Source organism: Perca fluviatilis, chromosome 14 (genome assembly GCF_010015445.1).
Source record: "Perca fluviatilis chromosome 14, GENO_Pfluv_1.0, whole genome shotgun sequence".
Taxonomy (NCBI): domain Eukaryota; kingdom Metazoa; phylum Chordata; class Actinopteri; order Perciformes; family Percidae; genus Perca; species Perca fluviatilis.
Window position 1 is genome coordinate 34,044,981 of NC_053125.1, and position 27,566 is coordinate 34,072,546.

The following is a 27,566-nucleotide window of genomic DNA, read 5'->3' on the forward strand; positions in this document are numbered from 1 at the left end:
CCCCAATATCTTTATGTAGCGCTTTGGTTAGTAGGATTGGACTCCACTTATCAAAAGTAGTCCCCTCTTACAACAGTTTGATAAATACCTTGAACTCATCTTCACTCCTTTTCACCGTAGTTGGTCCCTTATCACTATCAGCCGTCTTATCCCTAACCTTATTTTTCAGTTTTTTAACTACTTTCCACCCTTCCAAACTCCCGCGTCCAACATCCATCTCCCCAATCTCACACCCTGATCCCTCGATCATTACAATATGAGGTTGGATATTTGAGAGGCTTTGTTTATTATAAAATTTCTCTTCTTAAAATTTTCAGCACTTATTTCTCCTTCCCATATTTTCTGATATAAAACAAAAATTGTTTTTTTCAATTTGACCCGAAGTCAAACACAAGGGTTACAATCTTATTTAGAGACAGACTGGTCCTCTATGTCCCCCTGAGATATTCTGAGCTGCATCAGATGATTTTATTATTACTTATACCATGGTATGGATCAGTACTCGATTCTGATTGGCTGCAAGTGAGGCGTAAGTAAGACCATGGATATGCAAGAGTGAATATGGTAATAACCCAACAAACATGAACAGACAGTTTATAACACAGCTGAGATGTAGTAAAGAAAAAAAGGACAGTAGAAGAAGAAAAAAAAAACAGTTAATGCAGATAGTGGTCTGGTTAGTGATGTAGATCAGTAGTAACACAATAAACTAAAATAGACAGACTAAATAAATGCTGAAACGTAGTAGAGTCAATATACAGTTAGTGCAGAATGTGAAATAGTGTGACAACAAAGGTGGGAGGAATGACAGTCTAACACACGGATGAATAATGCAAAAGAACATAAACAGAATGAGACAGCAATGCAGGTGAATATGTGCAAATATGCAATGGGGCGTGGCAGAGATAATGGAACGCAATAAAGCAATCAGGGGGCAGAAAACACATAGGGAACAGTTAGCACGTCCAGTGATCAGACAGGAAGACAGACAGATAGTGAGATAATGGTTTTGAGTTTGAGTTTTTAAAGTGCATTCCAGTCATTTGCAGCTGAGAACTGGAAGGAGTGGGTTAGGTATGTACCAAAGGAGGTGTGGGCTGTAGCTGCTAGAGCGCAGGCTGCCGGGGGGGTTAAACCTATAGTGACCAGTGAGTGTAGGTACAGCAGGGCTTTGCCCAGCATGGACATGTAGATGAGTTGGTACCAGTGAGTTAAGCGTCGAGTGTGTAACGAGGGCCAGCCGACTAATGCAAAACGTATGGCACTGTGGTAAATAACATCCAGTGTTTTCAGGAGAGAGTTTGAGGCAGTTCTGTAAACGACATCACTGAAGTCGAGAATTGGTAAAATTGTCATGTTCACCAAGGTGAGTTTGGCAGCATGAGTGAAGGAGGTCCTGTTGTAGAATAGGAAACCAACATGACCATGGTATGAGCGAGTTAATGCCCTTCGAGGTGTCCATTGTGAGGTATTAATGGTCTTCAGCGGAGGCAACCTCACCGTTGGGTTAACCCTTACAAATATCAAAGAACAACAGAAGCTTTGTTCCGAGTTGTCAGATGAACTTATCAGCTGATGCTTCATTCAGGTTGTCCTGGTCTCTTGTTCTTACATCTTTTATACATCAGGACACCAACCACTGCAGCAGCTACAAGAACCAGAACAGCTGCTGCCAGTCCATGGTCTCGGCCTACAGGAGAGGAGATTTCATCCTCGTGGCGTCCGCTGTTAGAACCTGAAGATAATAAAACATATGAGTCAGTAGATGTGTGGATAGTGGAGCAGCTTTCATCCTCTCTGATGTTAGAAACTGCAGCTACAACCTGATACTCAGAAAAACTCACTGAGAGAGACTCACTCACCTGCTGGCTCTCTAACCTGCAGACGGATGATTCTGATTGGCTCAGAGTTGAGGATTGATCTCTTTTTACGTCTGGAACCACCTGGTGCAACTCTACACTCATATGTCCCGTTGTCGATGCTGCTCACACTCTTCAGAATTAAAGACACGTTTCCGTCCTTCAGATCTCTGTCCACCAGCTCCACCCTGTCCTTAAAGGATGGATGCTGGTGGGCTGCATCCAGGTGTCCATCGGTGTAGAAGAGCACATACTCTGGTTTCTTCAGGTCAGCTCTGGTCCACTCTGCAGCTCTGATGGAGGAACCAGCAGCCCGACATGGCAGAATGACATCATCTCCAGGCACTGTTACCACAGTCAGGTCTGAAAAACAATAATAAACAACTATTAATAATAAGAAGGCAGAACAACAGACTCCAGGTGTCCTGCTGTAGGAAATGTGTTGCTGCTCGCATGGTATAAAAGCTGAGATAGATAAGTAATAGATAGATAGATAGATAGATAGATAGATAGATAGATAGATAGATAGATAGATATGTGTGTGTGTGACTGAAGCACCACAGTGGTTTAAAACATCAGTTTCCTATTGTTTAAATCCATCAATTACAACACAGGACATCACAGACAATTTAATAACTATACTGGATATATATTGCAGATATCAGTATTTCTGTTCTTCTTAGTCTAAAAGAACATATTGTCATACTTCCTCGGATATATCACATCACTTTTGTTATTACGGCTTTCAATTTCAGATATCCCCCCCCCAAAAAAAAAAATCAGATATCCACAAAAGTAAATGGACTGTTTTTATATAGCACTTTTCTAGTCTTAAGGACTACTCAAAGCTCTTTAACATAGTAAGGGAACCATTCACACACTGTGGCCGAGGCTGCTGTACAAGGTGCCACCTGCTCATCAGATAAACATTCACACTCATTTACACTCGGTAACTCTGGGTTCAGTGTCTTGCCCAAGGACTCTTCGACATGGGACTGCAGAGCCAGGGATCGAACCACCAACCTTCCGATTAGTAGGCAACCGCTCCACCACTGAGCCACAGCCACCCCGACAAGTGATTTGTAGATTTATGTTCCTCCTTAAGGGAATACGCCACGTTTGTTTAACTCGTGTTATTCACCGTCTCCTCTAGATGTAGAAAGGTGGACCAACGTATCTGTCTCAGTGTATGCATTGTCTTAGTCTGGCAGCGCCGCTGCTAGCTTAGCTTAGCATAGTGAATGGAATCCTTTGTTGCCGTTAGCATGTCGTGAGTAACAGTGAGCCAACAACAACAAAAAACAACCTAATTACTTCACAACGAGTACCAATAGCAGATATCGACTAGAGGTTTTCCTAGGCAGATGTTGACTTGGGACTATATTGGGGCGAAGCAGAAAGTGTCAACTATCAGGTCATTTGGTTGTTACTTGAGGAAGGTTTATTGAAAAGAAGGATGTACTTTAAGTTTAAGGTGGGGTGTTGACTTTGGCGCAAAAATCATATTCAAAGTTTGTTTGTTAAATAATATTCGAATATATATTGATAAAAAATATTTTATCAATAATATTTTGACCATTAAATGCCTTCAGGCAGGCAATGACATTTTCAGAAGAAAAATACACTGCCACAACTGTTTTTTTATTAAAAGTGATGTTTATAATTATACTCGAGCCGGCGTGTGTGTGTGTGTGTGTGTGTGTGTGTGTGTGTGTGTGTGTGTAGAGTGACGGTGATTACTAGCAGATTCAGAGAGAGTATCGACTCATAAAGTCATAATGAGAGAAACAAAGCGTCTCCCCTGTTCTGACCACGGTGGGACATCTGGAGCAGGAAGAGTTAACCTCTCCTTGATTTCATGTTGTTTGTACGGCCGAGCAACGTGAGTCGCCGCGACCTGTAGTCACATTTTAAAATGCGTGAAAAAGCCTCGGAATCTGAATTGAAAATGTTTACAAGCCAACACCTTTACAAAAAATAATAAAGAAGTTCGGAGTCAAAGCCCTAGTTTAAGGTAACTTTTCTTGCAGTACTTTTACAGAAGTAAAATATTCTCTAAATGTTGAGATGATTTGAACTGGTTCTCTCTCTGTCTGACTCTCTGGGACCAACTCATCATGGGAGACTCTAGAGGAGCTGCAGCTACAACCTGATACTCAGAAACACTCACGGAGAGAGACTCACTCACCTCTAACCTGCAGATGGATGATTCTGATGAGTCTGATTGGGTCAGTATCACCGGATTTAACTCGACACTCGTATGTTCCAGCATCGTGTCTTCTCACATTCTTCAGAATTAAAGACACATCTCCGTCCTTCAGATCTCTGTCCACCAGCTCCACCCTGTCCTTAAAGGATGGATGCTGGTCATCTGGAGTCAAGCGTCCATCTCTGTAATAGAGGAGGGTATCTGGCTTCAGGTCAGGTCTGGTCCACTCCACAACTCTGATGGAGGAACCAACAGCCTGACATGGCAGGATGACATCATCTCCAGGGTGCACTGTTACCTCAATCAGGTCTGAAAAACAATAATAAACAATAGTAATCAATAAAAGTCATGGTATTTCTAAAGACCTCCATCAGGTGTAACACATGTTAATTATCAGAGATATCACAGGACTTTATTACCACGAGGTCAACACATGAAGAAGCTCCTCACTGAGATACGTGTTGACATGACTCATCAATAGTTCAGGTCTAATCCTTCAGGAAATGTTGTTTAATATTAGATCTGGGGTCTCATTTATAAAACTGTGCGTAGGATCCTTACTATAAGTGTACGTACGCCCAAAAGCCCAAATTGGCGTACGCCGAAAAAAAGTCAGATTTATAAAACCGTGTGTACGCACACCTGTAAGCAATGTTCCCTTTATAAATCACAGATTGACTACAAGTGTGCGTACGTGGATCAGCCTCTTATCCCGCCCTGTACACGCCCATTTTTAACCATAAATAGTCAATGTAAAGCACCTCGTGAATGCTGATCTGTATGTTAATGACCCTGGCAGTTGTTCTTTGTTATACCGAATCATGATGACTGGTGGAGAAAACAAACAAACAAACAAAAAAACTCTCAGACGTTCGGGAATTGCTGCCAATTGAATTATAATTTCGGCCTGTTGTCGCACAGCGTATGGAAACCAGATCTATAGACTACCTTTATTAATAATATCTTACAAATCAGAAGGCATTACGGCACTCGGAGACAGCTTCGATATACCAGACGTATATAATAAGTTTTAACAGAACTATATATTATATCCAAACAAGCCTTAGTGATGAAGTTGAAGATTATATATAATATTTATTTAAAAAAACACTTAGCTGTCAGCCATTTCCCTCTGAAAACAGCCGGTTTCACCCAGAGTGGCGAGGACCTGTATTTGGACCGGGATGTACGGTTCGTACGTTGGCCTCTCTACGGACCCACTTCAGTACATAGATCCAAGAGCGCAGCTATATTACTATTACAGCTATATTAGGGAATTTAAATCGGCATATGAGCCAGTCATCGTCATGGTCCCTGAAGTCTCTTTCTCTCCTGATTCTTCCTTTCCAGTCCTCCTGCAGGACCAGCAGGGCCATCATGCAGCATTACGCACGGGGGTCACCGCAGTATTTATATGTTTAGTCTACAACAATTTGTGACTGTTAACACCTTGCTAAAATCACAGCAACAACTAGTGGTATCCCCCACCCAGAGATACAATTTGAAATCGAAATGTAATAGGCAAACACACTTTTCTTCATGCAGGGTTTGTTATAAACAGTATTACATTTTAGACCGATAACAAGGACATAGAGCGTAACGATTGCGCGAGAGCTTAACGGCTGTATTTCCAGACTTTGACATTTGATGATATATGCACAGTTTTGAAGAAAGATATTTAGTTGCAGTCGGGCCATCTCCTCCTCCTGCGCTCTGTAGCGGACAATGTGACGGCGAGACAGCGCTGATTAAATATTAAGAACAAATTTTTATTTAAGATTTCAGTTTATGGAACAGTCATCACTGAGTACAAGCGCAAATAACACTGCTGGATTTAATCTTCATGGTAACGTGGATGATATGGAGTGAAAAAAATGCGAGGCATCAATATTTTTATTTTTTCTACTCTAGTTGTTATTCCCATTTACTCTCTGCAGTCTGACTTCAGTTCACCACCTCACCATCTGCGTCGCCAATTCCTATTTTGTCTCTATAATGTGCGTATGCATGGGTCAGAGTTTGCGTGGAGGACCGCACATTCTCCCGTCAAGTTTGATTTTTTTAAATCACAACCTTTGCGTGTGATGTGGCGTACGCACGTTTCAGCCCCGTTTTGTGCGTACGCCACATTTATAAATGAGACCCCTGATCTCTTTCATAGTCAGTGTCTCTCACCCCTAAAGGCCATTTCATGTTTCTGAGTTAAATCTACTCCGTGGCTACGTACGGAGGTACGTGGAGATACAGAGACTACGCTGCAGCCTGATGTCACCTCTAAACACATGTAACTACAGGACACGGACACACACACACACACACACACACACCCACACACACACACACACACACACACACACCCACACCCACACACACACACACACACACAGAAATGTTGATTAATGCGTATTGTCCTAATCAAATAAAAAAATCTTATTCTGCATCCGACCGGCCTCTGACATCAACTCAGCAGCCTTCAGTGTCTCTGTTAAACAGAGCTGTGAAGGCAGAAGTAGGTCTGAGGACATATTTGATCTTCGTCATCACATTGTTGAGACTCAAGATGGCATCGACCACCCCCACTTTAGATTAATTTCACACGTTGTCTGTACCTTTCATAAGCTGAGACAACACCATGTGGCTAAGGTTCACACTCTGCAACTGAGAGGAAAAGTCTGAGGAAGAAACTGTGTAAGGTAGAGTGGTTAACCTGTGTTATAGACTTTAATCATTTATGAAGCTGTTATAAATGTTTTGATCTCAGTTAAAATATCAGAAAAAATAACGAGACCTTGATTTGGTCTTGTAATATATCCATGTTAGGCTGGGTAGCTCTTACGTCACACTGTATTGCAGACTTGCTGATGGACAAAATAAACCAATACAATTGACATGTTTAAATTAATTAACATGTATTTTCAAATATGGATAGTCACACCACTGTAGCCATATTGCGTGCAGTAGGCAGGCTAAGGTAGGCAGTGATATAGTGTGAGCTGTGTTACTGTCTACGGTTGGGCGTTGGAGGTTGGACCGCTCATGGACTTTTATTCCAAAATGGCGTCAAAAAAGGTAGATCATGAATGATTTTTTTTACCAAACTTTGTATGACACTTATAAAGTTCTCAATGCTTCGGTTTAGCTACGTGTAGCGACCCTCGTGATGCTACCGTGGAGGTGTGGTGCTGTTTTGAGCCTTGGTAGTGGTTTGTCCACAGCGGTGTTGTGATGAATATCTTCCCTTTAGCGGTTAGCTGCTGGTTAACCGCTCAACTAGCTAACGGTAGCTGCCACAAATCGCATCAATAAAACGTAATCATGTGGGTAAACTGCAGCTATTTTACCAGAACGACATGAATCTGCTCTGAATGAATGAAGCTGCTCCAGACAGAAGGATCAACAGGAGCAGAAATGGAGCCATGAGAGCTGAGAGAGAGGCGATCTGCTGCAGTCTCTGTATCCCGACACGGTTCTCTCTGACAGTATAATATAATAATATATATATTTAGAGTATTTCCTCGACGCTAGGACTATAGGGAGCAGTTGGTGGCTCTGATGTCTTCTTGAACTTCCGACACTGCACTACGGAGGACTAACAGCGCTGTGTGAGCGTGAGTAGCGAATGCGTCACTTTGGTCACTTTGCCTCTTCTTCTTCTTTTAGTTTTTTGGCAGATTACTACTTTTGTAGTATACCGCCACCAACTGTACAGGAGTGTCACTTTGCCTGCTGTAACCCGAGCTGTAATATAGTCACACCCTCTCGTGTATGTATGCAGACCAGACCTCCCCTATGGACCTCCCTCCCTCCGTAAGGGCAGCGCTGAGTCCTCCGTAGTGCAGTGTCGGATCAGATCAGAGCTACCAACTGCTCCCTATAGTCATAGCGTCGAGGAAATACTCTCTCTCTCTCTCTCTCTCTCTCTCTATATATATATATATATACACAGTATATTATACTGCAAGAGAGAGCATTCATCTTCAGATGACGCAGCTATCAGCAGGCAAGAGTTTAATTAAATTCACAACTTTAGTTGGTCTTTGATGGCGATACAGGTTTTTACAACTTTTTTTGAAAACCTCGAGATCAATTTAGTTAAATAAAATAATAAAGTTCATAACACATATAATTCTTGAACGACAGATGCCAACAAATCGACAGAAAACTCTCCTATCTCCACAGCGCAGCTAGACAGACACAGCTGGGGACATTTTAAAATGCTTAATGTGAACAAGCTTAACGTGGTTTAATGTAGGCTACCTAAACAACGATCACCACATTTATCATGGTCATATCTTGTCAAAAAAACTAAACTGAAATCCAACGATTATCAGTTAGGCCTATCTCACATTATCGTTTATTCTTCATTGGCGCCTATGGCGAAGAAAAAGCTTAATGTGGTTTAATGTAGGCTACCTAAACAATGATTACCACATTTCTCTCTCACGGAAAACTGTAAAAAAAATCGATCTACAATGATTTACTAGCTATAAGAGATATTCTGACCTTCACACTATAAACAACGTCATAGGCCTACTCAAACCGTGTTCACAGTTCACATAACACACCAGTTTAACTAACATTAGGCCTATATTATAGGCTACATATAACACACCAGTTTAACATTATATTATACATATAACACACCAGTTTAACTAACATTAGGCCTATATACACATAACACACCAGTTTAACATTATATTATACACATAACACACCAGTTTAACTAACATTAGGCCTATATTATAGGCTACATATAACACACCAGTTTAACATTATATTATACATATAACACACCAGTTTAACTAACATTAGGCCTATATTATAGGCTACATATAACACACCAGTTTAACATTATATTATACATATAACACACCAGTTTAACTAACATTATATTACACACATATAACACACCAGTTTAACTAACATTATATTATACACACAACAGGAACACACACATACCATTAATGAAGTCTTATGTCCGAGAGGAAGAGACTACCTCAACCTGCCTGGTAGGCCTAATCACCATCCACCACACTGTCGTTTAGTGGTACCAAAATGGCGACGACGAGCTGTGCTCAGATATATCGGCTCGTTGGAGATAGCATTGCCTCGCGGCAGCAGTAGCAACGGGGGGGGGGGCGGAGACAAAAATCCATTCTCAGTCACCAGCAGACTTCAGGCTGAACAGCAAGTCACAGAAACACTCACAGTCACAGTCACACCCTATTAGGTTAGGTCCGATTTAATAAAATGTTCTCAGACCCAAATATCAGCTGGTAGGTCTACACCAGTCTCCAGTTGGTTTGAATGCTCTCCATGAGATCTGTTGATGATGTTAATTACCAACAGACTGTAGATGATCTTAATCTGAACAGATTTAGTCTCTCTGACTTATTAACATCACTATCAGCCTCACAACATGTGTTCTGTTCACAATAAGACTTTATATCAGACACATAACAGTTATAATCCCTCCGATTCAAAATCAATAAAAAGTTGATATAAAACGTCATCATGCTGAGTCTTAAACTGAACTTCTCTCACTTTATTAGTAAGCAGATATTTGAAAGGCAAAGATCAAAACGTTTTTTCCAAGGCACATTCTGTAATAAACTGTTCCAATATGGGATTATATAAGTAATAGTAACAATATCTTTGTCCTAAATGTTTTATTTTTAGTCAGGCGCACCGCCGAAAAGCATAAACTCCCCACAGCAGTATCAGATAATCCAATTGCATGCAGGAATTTGAAATTTCTGCAAACAATTCTGCCATTTGTGTCATAGAGTTGGCCAACCAGTTTTCAAAAAATAAAGATTTGTTTTGGAAGAAAATGTCCTTATTATGCCAAATGTAATACCGGTGAGGTGATAAATTATGTTTAAATAAGAGAGACCAAAAGCATGTGTTGATGAAAATTGGACAGTTTGATTGGGATTTTGCTAATGTTGTAATTGCATAATAACAGAAAATCCAGGCCACCGATTATAGAGAAAATATAGTTATATATAATATAGTGATGTTGGATTATTAATTAATTGTCTGAGGCAGTTGATTTGACTCAAAATATATATATACACATATATATGTATGTATATATATATATATATATATATATATATATATATATATATTGTTGAACGAGGGTATTTGAAAATCCAAAAACAGCTAAAATTACTCCTGCTTTTGAAATGTATTTGGATTAATCCAAAAACAGCTAAAATTCTCCTGCTTTTTGAAATGTATTTGGATTAATCCAAAAAACAGCTAAAACTGTACTTCTGCTTTTGAAATGTGTTAACCCAAATACAGCTAAAATGTATTACTGCTCTTGAAACCATACTACTGCTTTTTGATTTTGGTTTGTGAGTGTTGATTTGCTTTTAAAACTATATGATTGCTTAGAAATATAATCATGCTAAACGTTGTGTTACTGATACTATTATAAATATGCTTAGATACATCTTAGTGTGAATTACTGTATGAAGCTGCCCGTTTGACCCCTGCAGCCGTAGAGAGGAAGTGACTGCAGAGGCCTCAGATGGATACGTTGCTTTGTGTAACTGTCGGTTTTAACCTGCACAGCTAGAAAGAGGAAGTGTCTGGCCCTGCATGCATGCGCTTGGGGTTGAGGCCCTGAGTGCACATAGGGGACAGAAAGGGGGCTGCTTTGACCTAGTGATGAACTGGACCGTTGGATTGTATGTTAGATAGTAATATGCATATAGGAAACATCGTCATATGAGATGTTTTTACGTATATCCAATAAAATGGTAATGAACAAGATGACCCAAAAAACCTTGTAAGTCTTTTTTGCCTTTTTAGAAGACTTTTTACTCCTTTTGCTCCACTTCAGTGAGCGGGGGACACCCTGAAAGGGGAAGTGGTGGCCTCCTCTTTAACCGTGTGTGGTTTGCAGCAACCCTGGGGACCGACCTGACCAGCAGACCTTTGATCCTCCAGCTGAGAGGAAGCTTCTGTGACCAAGGCAGAAGTGGCTGTCCGAGTGAGAGTAGTCAATTGTAATTATTATTATAAAGATCTTCTGTGTGCTGTGTATTTCACATACGGGGGACATCTAGGTTGTCAATCCGATATCTAAAAAGTGTAATTAATGTGTATTTGTGTCATTCTGATGATTTCTGAGCTGCTGTAGGAATCTCCACAGTGTGGGATTAATAAAGTCATTCTCATCTTCTAGTCATAATTCTAATGTAGTTATCTAATTTTAGTTTTTTAAATTTTAATTCTGTTTTCAGATATTTAAAATGTTGTTTCTGGAGAGGAAGAATGGCGTTTTGGATATCCGAAATGATCATCGATCAAAACATTGTAATGATTTAATTTTTACTTTTATCTAAGAACATTTTTCAAGTCTCAATTATCGAGTCATTTTGTTGTTACTTGAGGAAAGTTTATTGAAAGTAAGAAGTACTTCAAGTTTAAGGTAACTTTTCTTACATCATGGTGCTGATTGGCTCAGAGTCACTGATGTCTCTCTCTCCCCTGGTGAGGTTATATTAATTCAGCCAATCACAACACTGCACAGACTAAAACATGTCACACCCTCCCTCCCTGGCTTTTATCATACTGCTCCCCTCCTCCTCCCAACAGTCTAGGTCCCTCCCTTCCTCTCTCTCTCCCCTCCTCCTTCCTACAGTCTAGGTCCCTCCCTTCCTTCCTCTCTCCCCTCCTCCTTCCTACAGTCTAGGTCCCTCCCTTCCTCTCTCTCTCCCCTCCTCCTTCTTACAGTCTAGGTCCCTGCCTTCCTCTCTCTCTCCCCTCCTCCTTCCTACAGTCTAGGTCCCTCCCTTCCTCTCTCTCTCCTCTCCTCCTGCCTACAGTCCATAGACTGTTCGGAGGAGGAGGGGAGAGAGAGAGAAATTCCTCTCTCTCTCCCCTCATTTAGGCAACAAGTCTTTGTCTAAACTGCGCAGTTGGTCTGAAACAGCACGATCACTCTCTTATATTTTAAGTTACTGACAAAGTTTAAGACAACACTTATGAATCACAAACCCATTACTGTGTAAGGAAATACAATAAATGTGCACTATTCATACTTAAATACAAATACATACAAGCCTAAATTTGACTATTATTTTTAGTCAAACATTTAGCCTACTTACAAAAAATGAGCTTGACTGTAAATTAAACAGATAATCATAATAATAATACTTTATACACATTCCTTTCAACATGATGACATCGTCAGTTTAAATCATAACCTCGAAAGTTAACTCAAGCAAACACACACATATTTTTCAGATTCAGACGTGTGATTTCTGTCTGATGTAGACTATTCTACATCCTGCAGTATGTAAACGCCTTCTCTGCTGTTTGTGTTCATGATTAGTTGCCACTTTGTGTTGAATAAAATGGTTCATTTTATAACAGTGCTGTGCAGAGCCAGTGCTGCTGGTTCTGGTGCAAATATATTTTAGTCTAAATAGGTTAAAGTCGACAGGTTTTTATCTATATTGTTGTGAACAAACGTTTTAGACTGAGCTTTGTTAGTTGAGAATAGACAGTACTGCTATTACCCTTGTAATGCAGTATATGTTGGAAGGTAAAACAGTTTTTTTCAGATTGTCCTTTTTGCTACTTCTACGTCTTTTTGAAAATGGCCCACTCACTTTTGTACCGGCCGCCCAAAATACTATTTCTGCCTACGCCACTGCCTGGAGGTCAGGAGAGGAGACAACAGCTACACACACAGCTGTTGTTAAAAGCGTTTCTGAAACCTATTTTTCAGTAATGTACCGCCTTTTGAAATATTTCTTTCAGCCAAGTAGCTGAAAAAACAAAAAACAAAACAAAGTCTTTATAAAGAGCTGCACCATCTGATTTATTACATAACAACCTGAAATGCTAATGTTTAGAATCCAAAATGTCTTTATTCAATACATATATGTTCATATGTTGTTATATATCTTCTTATAATGCCCATATTTAACTCTTAATCTTTATCCTGGCACTGCTATATAGTTTTTATATTACCATGTCTCCATTATTCTCTCATATTGTCCATATTTAATGCTGGTCTCTAGACATTATCCTGGCATTGTTGGACTTATTTACACCATGACACCCCCTCTCATAGAGCAGACTGACACACACACACACAACACACACACACACACACACACACACACACACACACACACACACACACACACACACACACACACACACACACACCCCATAGAGCACCTTACCTGTCCTGTCACTGTAAGCCTCTCATGCTCATCCATCTCTTATAGAACATTCATGTAGTTGTTTTATTCAGTATCTTTTCTTTTATTGTCCATATTATTCATGAGGATTAGTTATTTTATCATCCTGTTTATGATGCATGTGTATGTTGTGTGTGATGTCCTTAAGCTACTGAAGTATCTATCTATCCATCTATCTATCTATCTACCTCAATAACATTCATAAAGGAGTAATATCTGAACAACAGCGCCCCTCTGTGGCCACTTTGGTTCATTACATCAGAGGAAGAGACACAAGAGGTCAAAGGCCACTCTGTGTATGTGTGTGTGTGTATGTGTGTGTGTGTGTGTGTCTATCTAGAGGCGTTTAGTTTAATTTTACTCACTTTTATTATACATTTTATTTCATTTATTTATTTATTATATATCTGTTTTCTATCAGATCAGCAGTTTGTCTGATAGTAAACTTGTTTCTGTGTTTCTTGGATCAGTTCCAACAAGTTATTCTGTCTGAATGCAAAACATGTTACGTCACATTTAGGTTCTTCTGCCAAAGACACAGGCATGAAGGTGAACTGATTCTAACAAGACAAATATATAAAACTAAAACACACACACATTTAGACACAACTATATACATGATAAAGTCTTCAGCTTCATAATAAAGAAATAAAATAAAGATGATCGACAGCTGATTCCAACTGTGTTTGGTCCAAATGGTCCACAGAGAGAGAAGAGGAGACTGCAGTCATGAAGGTCACAACTGCATTATTTTAGAGAGAGTCACTGAGACTAGATTCTTTTTAATCAAAGAATCTGACAAATATGAACGTATATGTACAAAAACTCTGACTCACACACAGAATACTTTACAGGAAGTCAAAATGATTCCTAGGACGGTTAAGGAATGTCCCGCCCCACTCGGCCTCTGATTGGCTAGTACTTCATCGGTTGGATTGGTTAGATTCAGGCATGAGGAGTGAGATTGGTTAGGGTTAGGGTAAACATATCAGAATAAGGCAATCAGAGGCAGAGTAAGGTGGGACATGTCTTCACCATCCTAGGAAACACAAACTCTTACATGAAGACAGAATCAGACATAAAGATGAACACAGAGAGATCTACATACACATTTAACTATTAGGAACCAAATATAGCTGTAATTCAAAGCACCAGATACATTGTAATGTATTTATCTCTAATAAATATAGAATATAACAATGACCAACAAACAGGTCAAAGGGTTTCTGTAAACAAGTAGTGTGATGCTGCAGAGAGAGAGAGAAGAGTTAATAAAGTAGACTGAGGTCAGTCAGAGGGCGTTTCTCAATACCAAGAATGCAAAGAACGGACTTGTGTTCTTGGGGAGAACGTTCTTGCTGGTTGTTCTCGGAAGAATTAACCCGCAAGTTCACAAGCACAGAAAACACTGTTAACAGTTTGAGATGATGCGTTCTTCCTGTTATTGCTCAACACCCCCCCCAGCACAGAGGCTACCTGCAAGGCTCCAAAATACAAGCTAGAAATAAAAACCACAACAATATAACCACTTTGTATTAAAACAATCTACGGACAAGAAAACCTCATAATGCTACAACTATTGCAATAATATTGAAAAATAAAACTAATTGAGCTTTAATTTTATTGTTTATGGTTTAGCTCAAACACCCCTTACTTATTCAAAAGAGTGGAACGCGATCCCTACTATTATTAGCATATAAGTTTGTCAGTTTAAATTAAACAAATAAATAGGCATATGCACTGGTGTGTCCTATGTGTTCCTATTAGTGTTATGTGGAATTATCATTTCTATATTATTGTAGTGCACTGTATATGCCCAAGGAGATGGAAATTAGAAATTCAAATTATAAAGGTTGGTGTCTCCCCTTTAGTCTACATAACATGTCATAGCATGTTACCACTTTATGTACAACTGTTCATTTATCATAAAGACTGAAACTCAACTTCTAATAAATCAGAAAACAAATACACCAAAAATATGAACTAACTACAAAATATAATGTAGGCTATAGCATATGGCATAATTTAAACAAGTCTCCTAAAGAAACGCGGTTATCTCATAGAATAATAATATACAGTCTATCTATGGTATATCTCTCCTCCGCTGCTGCGCGCTGTGTGTGTGTGTGTGTGTGTGTGTGTGTGTGTGTGTGTGTGTGCTTGTTGAGTTTAACTCCGAAAAGACAGTTAACCACATGTGTTGTGATATTGTGTTGTGTCATTTTATGGAGCTCCGAAAACTCCAAAAACTTTGGAGCAAATTGTCAATTCGGCAAAGATTTTCGCAAGACTGCCTATATTCGAAATATAAACCATTCATTTCTCGCATAAAATGTTCTCAGAAGTGAATTTAGTGATGAATAAGATGGCGAAAATTGTTAAAATTGTCCCGTTTTTGGGCTATGTAGGCCTACTGGAAATCCAACCATCATTGAATGCCGAAATGAATGTTGGGATACAGGTGCTGCGAAGTTCATACAAGTTACCAACCGATGTATCCTCGGTAAATGGGCGTGTCAAGAATACATCCGGGAATTTTAACTGTTCTTGGCGAAATGCGAACTTGTGTATTGGGACAGTACTTTGGCAACACGAGATGACGTTTCACAGGGACACAAGAACACAAGTCAATAGAAGAACACAGACTGGGAAACGCCCATTGCTCTGTGTGTGTGTGTGTCTGATCAGTAAAGATGGCTGCTGTTTCCTCTTTCCTGCTCCACCTTCTTTATAGTCACAGTTTTTATTCAAACTGCAGAATAACTTCCGGTGAAACCACCTGAACTAAAACATCCTGTGAGGTTAAGTTTTCTGTGAATCATTCCAGTATAAGATTACTAATGCAACTTGTTTACTTTTACAGTTCACATCCTGAGATGTCAATGTTTTGCATGGGTTAACCCACTCAAAGGGTACGCTGTAAAATCCAAACTGTGGATACGCGGGCACGGCCACCATTATGGTACAGACATGCCACGCCTCCTAATGTCAGTGTAGTTTGTAATGAGGCAGGAGGTCTATCCACAATTAAAATCATAATGTAACTTGGTTATATTAACAATGCAGGTTTTTAAACCAACACAAGTTGTGCAATATCTCATATTACTGCTAATCAGTTACTAAAATAGGGTTTTTAAAAACATTTGAGGTGAGAAATAGGCAATAATGTCACAGTTTTGATTTGTCACTGAATTGTATTGAAGTGTTGATTATTAAAAACAAACTCTACTTGGGTTGATTTTGGCTTGACCAAGAAAACGTGATCAATAAATGTGTTGTTATTGTCCTCAACTTAAAAGTGCATATTTTTGTTTCTTTTTTTAACATGGAGGACAAAAATTAGGAAACTAAACCATGAAGGTGCTTGTGATCCATAATCCTGCAGCCAAGGAGCATACAGCAGACGTGTCGATTTCGATGGAGTGAAACCAATTGAACCAATGAACTTGTGTGGAAACCGAACCGAGGCATGTGTGCTGTTCATGGGGTTGATCTACGTCCTCAAACTTGAGTATTCCAAGAAGCTCGAGTATACTTAAAGTATTTCAGAAACTCTTTTGCTGCTTGACAGAGCAAAGCTGCTCAAGATGGCTGTTGCATCAGCTGACCTGCTGCTGCAACAGCCAGATGCCCTAAAACAGGAAACTAAATTAAGACATTTAATATTTCGTCTCTCTCTATACTGACAGTTTTGTCATCGAGTTATAGGGAAAAGATAAGCAGCATTTATCAGTGAGAGAGAGAGGGTTTATGGTGCTGCTCCTGCTCATTGATGAACATATACTTAATATATTAGGGTTATACATCCTGCTCAGGGCCAGACTGCTGCACTGCATAGATATTTAAAAGATTAGTTCATGTTTGACTCACTTCACACTGAATAAATTACCTTATATGGAGTCTAAACTGAGTTACTGTGACATTGGTGCTGTTTTTTCATTTTTTTTGTTCCCCCTAAATAAACCACTTCCTCTGTTCACTATTCTCAGCAGCTTTGCATTTTCTCATGCATCAAGAAACCATAACTGAAAAAAACCCAGACAGCCTGTAAGAGATTACAATGTGTTGTACAAGTACTCAATTAATGTTATGTACAAATGCTCTTTTAATGCCACTTTCTAAGTCTACTCAGAGGGAAATACTCTCTACTTTCTGGGTAATTGTAACACCATTTCCATGTATATTTTTTAAAAGCATCAATACAGTCAATACGATGACCCTTATTTCTACAACAAACTGGACTGACCGGTGACACTGAAACAAGGACAGTCATTAGGAACCATTGGCCTTTGAAACATTGTTTATATGATAAACAGATAAAATGATTATGTAAAGTCAGCCAGTCAGCCAATCTCCACCCTGAAGCCCAGAAACCCCTGTCCCTGGCTATAGCATATGGCATAATTTAAACAAGTCTCCCGAAAAGAAACGGGTGTATCTCATAGACTAATAATATACAGTCTATCTATGGTATATCTCTCTGCCTGCTGCGCTGTGTGTGTGTGTGTGTGTGTGTGTGTGTGTGTGTGTGTGTGTGCCTTGTTGGGTTTAACTCAAAAGACAGTTAACCACATGTGTTGTGATATTTCACAAACGATCCGAAACGGCGAAATAAAAGCCTCTATTTTACGGGACCGGCCGTAAGACCTCCGGGGGTCTTACAGCGGGGTCTCCGAGTGTGACTGTCCGAGCGCCGAGCAAGCGGCCCCGGGAGGCGCAAGCTGGCGGCCGCGTCATTTTATGGAGCTCCGAAAACTCCAAAAACTTTGGAGCAAATTGTCAATTCGGCAAAGATTTTCGCAAGACTGCCTATATTCGAAATATAAACCATTCATTTCTCGCATAAAATGTTCTCAGAAGTGAATTTAGTGATGAATAAGATGGCGAAAATTGTTAAAATTTTGCTCTTTTAATGCCACTTTCTAAGTCTACTCAGAGGGAAATACTCTCTACTTTCTGGGTAATTGTAACACCATTTCCATGTATATTTTTTAAAAGCATCAATACAGTCAATACGATGACCCTTATTTCTACAACAAACTGGACTGACCGGTGACACTGAAACAAGGACAGTCATTAGGAACCATTGGCCTTTGAAACATTGTTTATATGATAAACAGTAGGGTGTGACGAGACACTCGCTCACGAGACAAGACGAGACACGCAGATTGGGGTCGCAGGACGCAGACGCGATTTTAACACTAATTTAAAGAAAACTTCAGTTAAGAAATATGACTGGGAAAAATAGTCTTTACTCAGAGAACCAAGGTTACAAGCTAGGGGTGTGACGAGACGCTTACTCCACGAGACGAAACACATCACGAGATTGGTTCATGAGAACGAGACAGATTTCGTCGCGGTGAAAAGTTGTTCGCGTGAGGCGATGTGATGTCAGCGTGATGGAGCGTGGAATTACTATTGAAAATCCCCTGCCACTTTTAAATCATTTGTGTGGCAACATTTTTGTTTTCCCTCGGAAATAATAAACGGCGAAAGAGTGACATACAAGACGACAACAATACAATATGTAAACATTGTAAGAAAAATTGCGCATATACCGCGGCTAACACGGAAGCAATATGCAAAAACACTTACAGCACCACCACAGCTCTCTACTAACTACTGCACCCGCAACTCGCGGGTGCAGTAGTTAGTAGTACGGCATTTCTTTCTTACAATGTTTACATATTGTGTTCGTCTTGTCTGTCACTCTTTCACTCTTTTCACCTCGACGAGAAATCTCGTCACGCGAGATCTCGCGAGATCTTGTAAAACGAGATCTCGTCACACCCTTAATAAACAGATAAAATGATTATGTAAAGTCAGCCAGTCAGCCAATCTCCACCCTGAAGCCCAGAAACCCCTGTCATATCTGTCCCTGGAGAAGTTCTAAAGAGGCAGAGGAACAAGTTGTTCTGCAGGCACCCCAACTATCCTACACCCCAGAACAGCTCCGTGTACACGTCACAGGTTTAGGAAACACCAGAATCAAACAGGTCTGGAAGAAGCACAATGGGACAGACTGAAAAACCATCTAGAAATCCCAGGTCACTCTCATCCTGCTCAAGGAACACTAGCTGTCTGGACACAACCACAGGTGTCCACGGAGGCAAAGCACCAGCCCACCCAGCACGACCCGCTAGGTCGTTGCCCAAAATCATATCAACACCGTCAAAATGGCAATGCAGGGCGCATCCTTACAGGGACAACGCACTGTACCAGCCCCCAATCTTAAAGCTTTAGTGCTTAAGTTTTTGATATTAATGAACGTCTGTTACATTCAAGCCATTACCAAATAGCTAATTAAGAAACTCCAGCAGAAACTGGAGTGAAGATAAAGATCTCTTCTGAAGAGTCCATCATGTTTTTTAATCCTCCGTGTCCTCCTTGGCTGTGTGGAAGGGGGATGATCACGGAAGGCTTGTATCATGTGGACGTGCCAACAGTGTTGTTGTCATTACTCAGAATTCCTCATGGGGGCGACAGAAACTACACACTAAAGCTTTAAAAAATGTTTTGGCGCTGCACAGAAATCCAGCCCAGCTCCAAAGTCACCTGTTTCTGTCTTGGATAAAAAAGGCAGCACGGACGTCAGTGTCATGTAACAGTTTATTCAGAACACAGTTCTCGCTACCGACCCGAGATGCAAAAGCATCTGAAATAAATAGCTAGAAAAAAGAAAAACACTGCAAAGGCAAATTCCACGGAGGCAAACACAGCGAAGGCAAGAAGCATCGGTACATATACTGTATCTGTGAAAAGTAAAGTAACTGGTATGTATTCCACATATTAATTATTGTCAGCAGCCCGTTGACTGCTGCTGTATAAGATCCTCGTAGGGACAAGGTCGGGGGGATGTTTGGCTCCTAAACAGGAAAAAGAAGTTAAAGGGGTGATAGAATGCAAAATCAATTTTACCTTGTCATAGTTGAAAAACGACAGTTTGGAGGGTAACTAGGACATACATAGAAGCTCTAAATCCCATTGACACATCCTTTCCTCTGCAAATCTCACCATTTGAAACTGCCTCTGAAAACGGGCGAATGTGAACAACGCTAAAATATGACGTCTATCTCTCAACTCCTGGTCTTTGTCACGCTTCCAACATTTGCATAGGCTTTACCACTGACCTGAGATCAGTTAGTCTTCTGAATAGGTCACGAAGATCTGCGCAAGATCGCATTTTTTTGTGTGTGTGTGGCGAGTAACACACTGGAGGATGAAACTCTAACTAAACTGTGTCTTCAATTCAATTCAATTTTATTTATAGTATCAAATCATAACAAGAGTTATCTTGAGACACTTTAACAGATAGAGTAGGTCTAGACCACACTCTACAATTTACAAAGCCCCAACAATTCCAACAATTACAGTAATTCCCTCAAGAGCAGAGCAGTATCTAGTGCTTTTGAAGTTTGAAGCAAGCTGGTGATATTTTCTCCGGCGGGTTTTAGGCCGCGCTTGTGGGTCAGTGTATATTTTGGTCATTCGATTTTCATTTCATAAACAGGTATTCAAAAACAGAAAAACAAGTGGTTATTTGATTTTCGTTTTAAAACACAAAATTTGAAATTGAAATACAAGGCGTTTTCATTGTCAAAAGGGGATAAGAGAAATTTAAAATATGCTTTGATTTTCATTTTCTATTTCATATTACAAAAAATAAAATCACTCGAAAAAATAGAAACGAAAAAAGGCCTGTTTTTTCATTTTCAGAGACCAGATGTTGTCATTTCCAAGGCAACAGCATTAACGTTACCGTTACAGCGCCAAAGTCTGGTCCCAGCAAACTTTCTGTTGCTACCGTTAAGCTATCTGATCTGGCAGAAAGTCACCGGTGGTTCAGGATCAGATCACGGGGGTCTCATGTTATAATGTTGGCTGCTGCCGCTGCAGCTAGCTTAGCCACCCGCCCTGTGACCTGGGTCCCCGGTTCGCTCTATGTTCGCTTCCCGGTGCTGACTGACTCTGGTCTGTCTGCAGAGCTGGCGTTACCGCTCTAGCTAAGATGGTAATCAGACCAATCTGCCACACTTGTGTTTTATTCATATTTTCTTTATTTTGCAGATAGTGATTTTTGATGCAGTGATGTCAGGCAGGCTTGCTAGCTGCTTTTAGTCTGAGTCTGTGAGATAACCAAACTTCCTTTGAATATAACGTGCAAATAAATAGACGGAAAAAAATAAAAGTATTCTAAAAATAAATAAAAGTAATACATATAGGCTATTTAAATATAATGACTAATGCATATGTTTATATGTATTGCCTAATTAATGTATTTCATAGATATATTAATGTATATTTATGTAAAGAGGTGCAAAAAACGGATGATCAGTCACTCAGGAAGTTAGGCTACAGTTTCCCTCAACTGCAGCATGGGTTTAAGCAAAGCCGGTCTACGGAAAGCCGTTCCACTCCCTATTCAGCCCCATTGTACCTGATTTGGTTGCAGTTCCACCAGAGTTCCACTGGGGGTGATCGCGGTCCAGTGCAAAATGAATGGGACTCTATGGAGCTAGACGGCTAAATTTGTCTCTTTCGCCCGATTGTCGTTGAGAAACCTCAGATTTGATTGTAGATTTTGCAAGTTCAACATGGGTTATAGGTCGAAAGTTGAATGTACGAGTACTTACGGCCTTTTGATTTCTTACAGGGTGAGTCGTTGTAGCCCATAACACGCTAGCATTCTGCTAATGAATGCTGATTGGTCAGTGAAGGACTGATTACGATCGGAGATCGCGCTTGACGGCATCCGAAGCAGAGCCTGAATGTCAGGGTGAATATTTCGGCGTGGTCTTTAAAACATCAGCAAACCTCTTTCTAGCACATGTATTAACAGGGAGAGTCTATCCTATCAGCTGTGTTGTCGATGCCTCGAGAGAACAAAGGAAGCGACTCAGAGCTTGCTGTAAAGCAGTATCTCTGGCCGTATATGTGTATGACGTCATTGACATTTTAAAAGGCTTTTTAGAACAGAAAATCTAAAACCCAGCAGTGTGTATTTTCTTTGCCTCCCCTTTCGAATGCAACATTCAAATTACTAGATAAAAAATTATATCCTGAGAAAAGTGGGTTTTGAGGGGTATAGCTCCATAGAGTCCCATTCATTCTGCACTGGCCTGTGAGCGCCCCCTAAATGGAACTCTGGTGGAACTGCAACCAGTTCAGAAGCCGGAAGTACCGAGGGAGTGGAACTTCTTCCTATATTAGAAATTCTTTGGTTTAAGCCAAACTGGTCGGCTCCGGTGCTACTCATGGATGTATTAAGAGAATGTGCTACTGCCTTGGAAATGCAACATCCGGTCTCAGAATATGAAAAAACAGGCATTTTTCATTTCTGTTTTCTAGTGTTTTAATTTTTTGTTACAATGAAATAGAAAATAAAAAATCGAAGCATGTTTTAAATTTTCACATTCCCTTTTGACAATGAAAAGGAAAAAACGCCTTGTATTTCAATTTTAAATTTTGTATTTTAAAACGAAAATCAAATAACCATTTGTTTTTTTGTTTTTTAATATCTGTTCATGAAATGAAAATCGAATGACCAAAACATACACTGACCCTTGCGCCCGGGCATGTCTGTACTTTTAGAAGTCTATCGGTAACTTAACAGAGAGTGTGTCTCTGTGTGTGTTTGTGTGTGTGTTGTGTGCCGGACATGTGTGTGTGTGTGTTGCGGGACAGCTCTTTGTCTGCAACCAATCAGTGTGCAGCTGATATCTAAATATTCACGAGTATGACCAAAAATGTATATCACTGTATTTTTCAAGATTATGGCAGTTTCACGGTATATCACTGTATTTTCTTTCTTTTGCTTGACTGGGTCTTTATATAGGTTTATAATGGCTTATTCTACTGTCAGTATTCAGTACTGTCAGAATATAAAAACAAACATTTCAATGTCATCACGTTTACTAAAAATGTTAATTTCTAAAGTGTTTGCTTGGCTCCACACCATTATATAACGTTATATGAAGGAGAATGAACATTATATAACGTTATATGAAGGAGAATGAACATTATATAACGTTATATGGAGAATGAACATTATATAACGTTATATGAAGGAGAATGACATTATATAATGTTATGTTAAGGAGAATGAACATTATATACCGTTATATGAAGGAAAATGAACATTATATAACGTTATATGAAGGAGAATGAACATTATATAACGTTATATGAAGGAAAATGAACATTATATAACGTTATATGAAGGAGAATGACATTAAATAATGTTATATGAATGAGAATGAACATTATATAATGTTATATGAAGGAGAATGAACATTATATAACGTTATATGAAGGAGAATGAACATTATATAATGTTATATGAAGGAGAATGAACATTATATAACGTTATATGAAGGAGAATACATGAAACAGTTACAGAATCTAAACTAGTTTTTTTATTGTGCAAAAGACAAAGGAGTAAAATAAATTAAATAAATACACATATCAACAACTTCAACATGCTTCCTTTTCAAAACAAAATAGTTGTCAGATTGCTGTTTAAACGCTACCTTGACCACAGGTAATGTTAGGTTGTAGTAAAGTAGGCGTAGCTCCGCTGTCAGTTTGCTTCGCTGTTTGAATAACGTTAGCGGTTTGGCAGAAATATTTTAGGGAGACAAGACATGTTAAATCCAGTGTTTTAATCATTGCTCTGAACCGTCTTTCTCAACGGTCTGTAGCGGGACCGTAGGTGGATTGTTATTGTGTTCATTGTGTTACTCCGCTGCATGCTTGAGGTGACATGTCTTAACGTTAGCTCGGCAGAGTAACGTTAGCGCCACAGCTAGCGTTAGCACAACAGGTAACAATAGAAACGGCTGCTCTTCTTGGCACAAGTTCTTCTGTGGCAAGGCAAGGCAAGGCAGCTTTATTTGTATAGCACATTTCAGCAACAGGGCAATTCAAAGTGCTTTACATAAAACATTAAAGAGCAGTTAGAAAACAATTTAAAACAATTTAAAAACATTAATAAACAAATTAAAACAAGAATAAAATTGATAGTGCAGTATTAGAATAAAAGTTACATTGCAGTATAAGAAATTAAAGTTAATAAAATAGATTATTTAAAGAAAAGCAACATCAAAAAGATAGGTCTTTAGCTTAGATTTAAAAGAACTGGGAGTTGCTGTGGACCTGCAGTTTTCTGGGAGTTTGTTCCAAATATGTGGAGCATAAAAACTGAACGCTGCTTCCCCCTGTTTAGTTCTGACTCTGGGGACAACAAGTAGACCTGTCCCAGACCACCTGAGAGGTCTGGGTCGGTCATAATGTAGTAGCAGATCAGAAATGTAGTTTGGCCCTAAACCGTTTAGTGATTTATAAACCAGTAAAAGTATTTTGAAATCAATTATTTGAGGCACTGGAAGCCAGTGTAGAGACTTCAGTACTGTGTCATCATGTTCTAGTTCTGCAGCTTCGATTTGGGAACTTTCAAATGTCTATCCTATCCATCTTCACTCTCTCTATGGCTCTGTGTGACACCAGAGCACTAATAACTGTTTACCTCACCATGCCTCCAGTCGCACCATGCGTGTTAAGTTAAAAAATGTCCGTCTTAAACAGTGTCGCGCGGCGCAGCATAGCGTCTCGAACGTTGTGTAATCAAATACAACGGTGTGGCTATATATTAAAAATTCATATCATAACAAAAATAAACGGTATGAACCGGTATACCACCCAGCACTATTCATGAGCATACCTTATATGGCAGAAAACCTCTCGATCATTGTAAAGCCAATTCAGAGTATTCTATTACGGAGCATAGAATAGCAATTGGGCCATTACCAATGTTACATACCCTATTAGGAGGAACAGACCTTAAGGAACAGTGTGAAATACCCCATATAATCATTCTATCACTCCTTTAAGGAGAACACACAAGAAAGGAAACAGGTGTTTGTGTCGCGGGAGTGTTTTAACCCAAACCAACATCATTTTTATAATCTTAACTAGTCATTTAAGTTGTGTCATTCTTGCTGGCTTAACTGAACTGAAACGTCTGCCTTTAAAGGCTGTGACTTTACTATGCTCTGTAACCGGCTTACAGTCACCTTTACTCGTACTACGTAGTGGTTTGCTGTGAAACTCCAACAGTCTGATCAGACATACTGTCTGATAAAGATCTGCAGTTTCTCTCTACCAACATTGAAGAGGAACTGGCACCACATCCTGACACAGATGAGAGGGTGGGGCAGGTGCACATTTGAAATGTGCTTTAAGCCTTTTGATACCACCCACTCCACCCACTAAGTATCCTTCATTTTGTTCTCTGATTACAGGAACAGGAACAGACAGAACAGGCAAAATGGCGCCGTACAGACTTCATTTCCTTCCTCAGCAGAGCTCTAACTGAAGCAAAGGCCTACCTATTCAGTTGTTGATTGCATGTTTACTTCATTCTTTGCACTGTAAAATCTCAGAATTAATTGTATTAAATCACCTTTCTTTTAATTATTAACTCCTGAGTGTTATAAGATAAACAAACTGTAATGGGAGCTCCCTGTTTATAACAAAATGCTTAAAGAGCAAAACACTTATGAGATGCTGCAGTTTTAAGAGCAATAGGAGCAGTGTTGGGGGTAACAAAAGTTACAAAAGTAACGCAATTACAGTAATGTATTCCTTTTGCTGTAACGCTAATAACGCATTACTAGTTTAAATTTGGGTAATATTACTACCGTTACAATCCCAGTAACGCATTTAATGCGAAACAATGTTTTAATCACACTATAATTGGCCATTTCCTTTAGACTGTTTTAAACTAAACAACATGGATTTCTTATTCAAGTGCTTTAAACAACCATTTTACAACTATGCCGTACTTCAATACAACTGTAAGGTACTTTTAATTGAGTATTTTCATTTTCTCCTACTTGCCTATTGTGCGTTTTACTTATCTATTTGTATAGCTTTACGTACTTTTGCATATTCATATTAATTATACAAAATAATATGAAAGATCTATGATGTATCAGAGTAGATAAAGAGGAAACTTTATTGATCCGTTGGTGAAATTGACAAGCTAGCTGCCAAGTCAAACTTCCGCTGTTATTTTGGTGAAAATTACAGTAATATTGGCAGTAATATTCTAAATAAGTAATTACTCTCAAATGTCAGTAACATGTAATCTATAATGTATTACATTTTGGAAGTACTTGCTAACACTGAATAGGAGTAAAAACTCCTTTGTTCAATGTGCAATAAATCAGCTTAATTAGCACATCTAATGTCGATGTAGATTTTCTTTTAGAGAGTTCTCCGGTAGTATTGTGTAAAATTGTGTATATTGTATGTATAGGAAATTTTTTTGCACTGTATGTCTTTGTTTTCTTGTCTTTTTCTTATTTGTACGGTGTTTCCTGTATGTGGTTTCACCTTTAGAAAAACAAAAGTTACTGCACGTAACCCTATAATAACACATCCTGGTTCATTACTCACTGAACATGGTGATGACCTCATCGCCGCGACTTCATCGCCGCGACCGCGCTGACTACTAGAACCATGAAACCAGTGTGAGAGGGTTTCTCTAAATCCTGGAGACATGTTGGACAAAGGGGTCTTCAGCTGAGACCAGAGACCCTCCATCAGATCCAGATCTTAGTCTCTCAGGATCACATCCTCCCCCCAGTCTTTGATCCTCCTCTACACAGTTAACATATTCATATATTAATATAACACACACACACACACACACACACAATATGAGCTTTCATATTTGGAGCGGCTTTATTTGTGTTCAAAGAATAAAAAACACACAAAATGAATATATATATATATATGTTCTATATGAATATATATATCATCAACTCCTCAGTTTAAACCATTCAATGTTAGTTGATTTTATATCATTAGCTGGAGACATATTATTCTTAGTAAGGCACCCTGAGGCTTTTATATGGCCGAGGCAGAAAACAATCATTTAAAATTCCCTCCATATAAAATGTATTATTATCAAAACACCCAAACAGAAGACCTGTTGAAGAGCTCTCTACACCTGATTAGAAGATATCTGGTGGGGGCTCCATCTGCTGATATTTACAACTAAAGAAACATTATTTCCTGTTAAAAGTTTGCTGGGATACAGCTCAGCATTGAATATGTTATTGTTACATACATAATATTATCACATTTAATCTGTTTAATGGGCAAAAGTATTTCTGTGTATTACTGCTGAGTTGATATTGTCCGAACATCTCTATGTTCTTCATTCAAACATCACTCTGCTCTTAAACAACATTTTAACTA

General features: G+C 39.3%; 1 protein-coding gene across 4 annotated transcripts in view; it reads right to left on the reverse strand.

Moving 5' to 3' along the window:
• Positions 1-1,256: 1,256 nt before the first annotated feature.
• LOC120572826 (programmed cell death 1 ligand 1-like) overlaps positions 1,257-27,566 on the reverse strand; it is a 147,359-nt gene continuing 121,049 nt past the window's right edge. The window contains exons 1-4 of one of the 4 annotated variants that reach the window (XM_039822294.1): positions 7,443-7,934; positions 4,048-4,382; positions 1,863-2,222; positions 1,257-1,735 (exon numbers count right to left, since the gene is read on the reverse strand). In XM_039822294.1, the coding sequence (XP_039678228.1) occupies positions 1,581-1,735; positions 1,863-2,222; positions 4,048-4,382; positions 7,443-7,486 (894 nt within the window). In that variant the 5' untranslated portion in view covers positions 7,487-7,934 and the 3' untranslated portion in view covers positions 1,257-1,580. Of the gene's footprint in view, positions 1,736-1,839; positions 2,223-4,047; positions 4,383-7,442; positions 7,935-27,566 lie in introns of those variants that run through there. The other 3 variants (XM_039822295.1, XM_039822293.1, XM_039822296.1) reach the window with 3 other exon arrangements.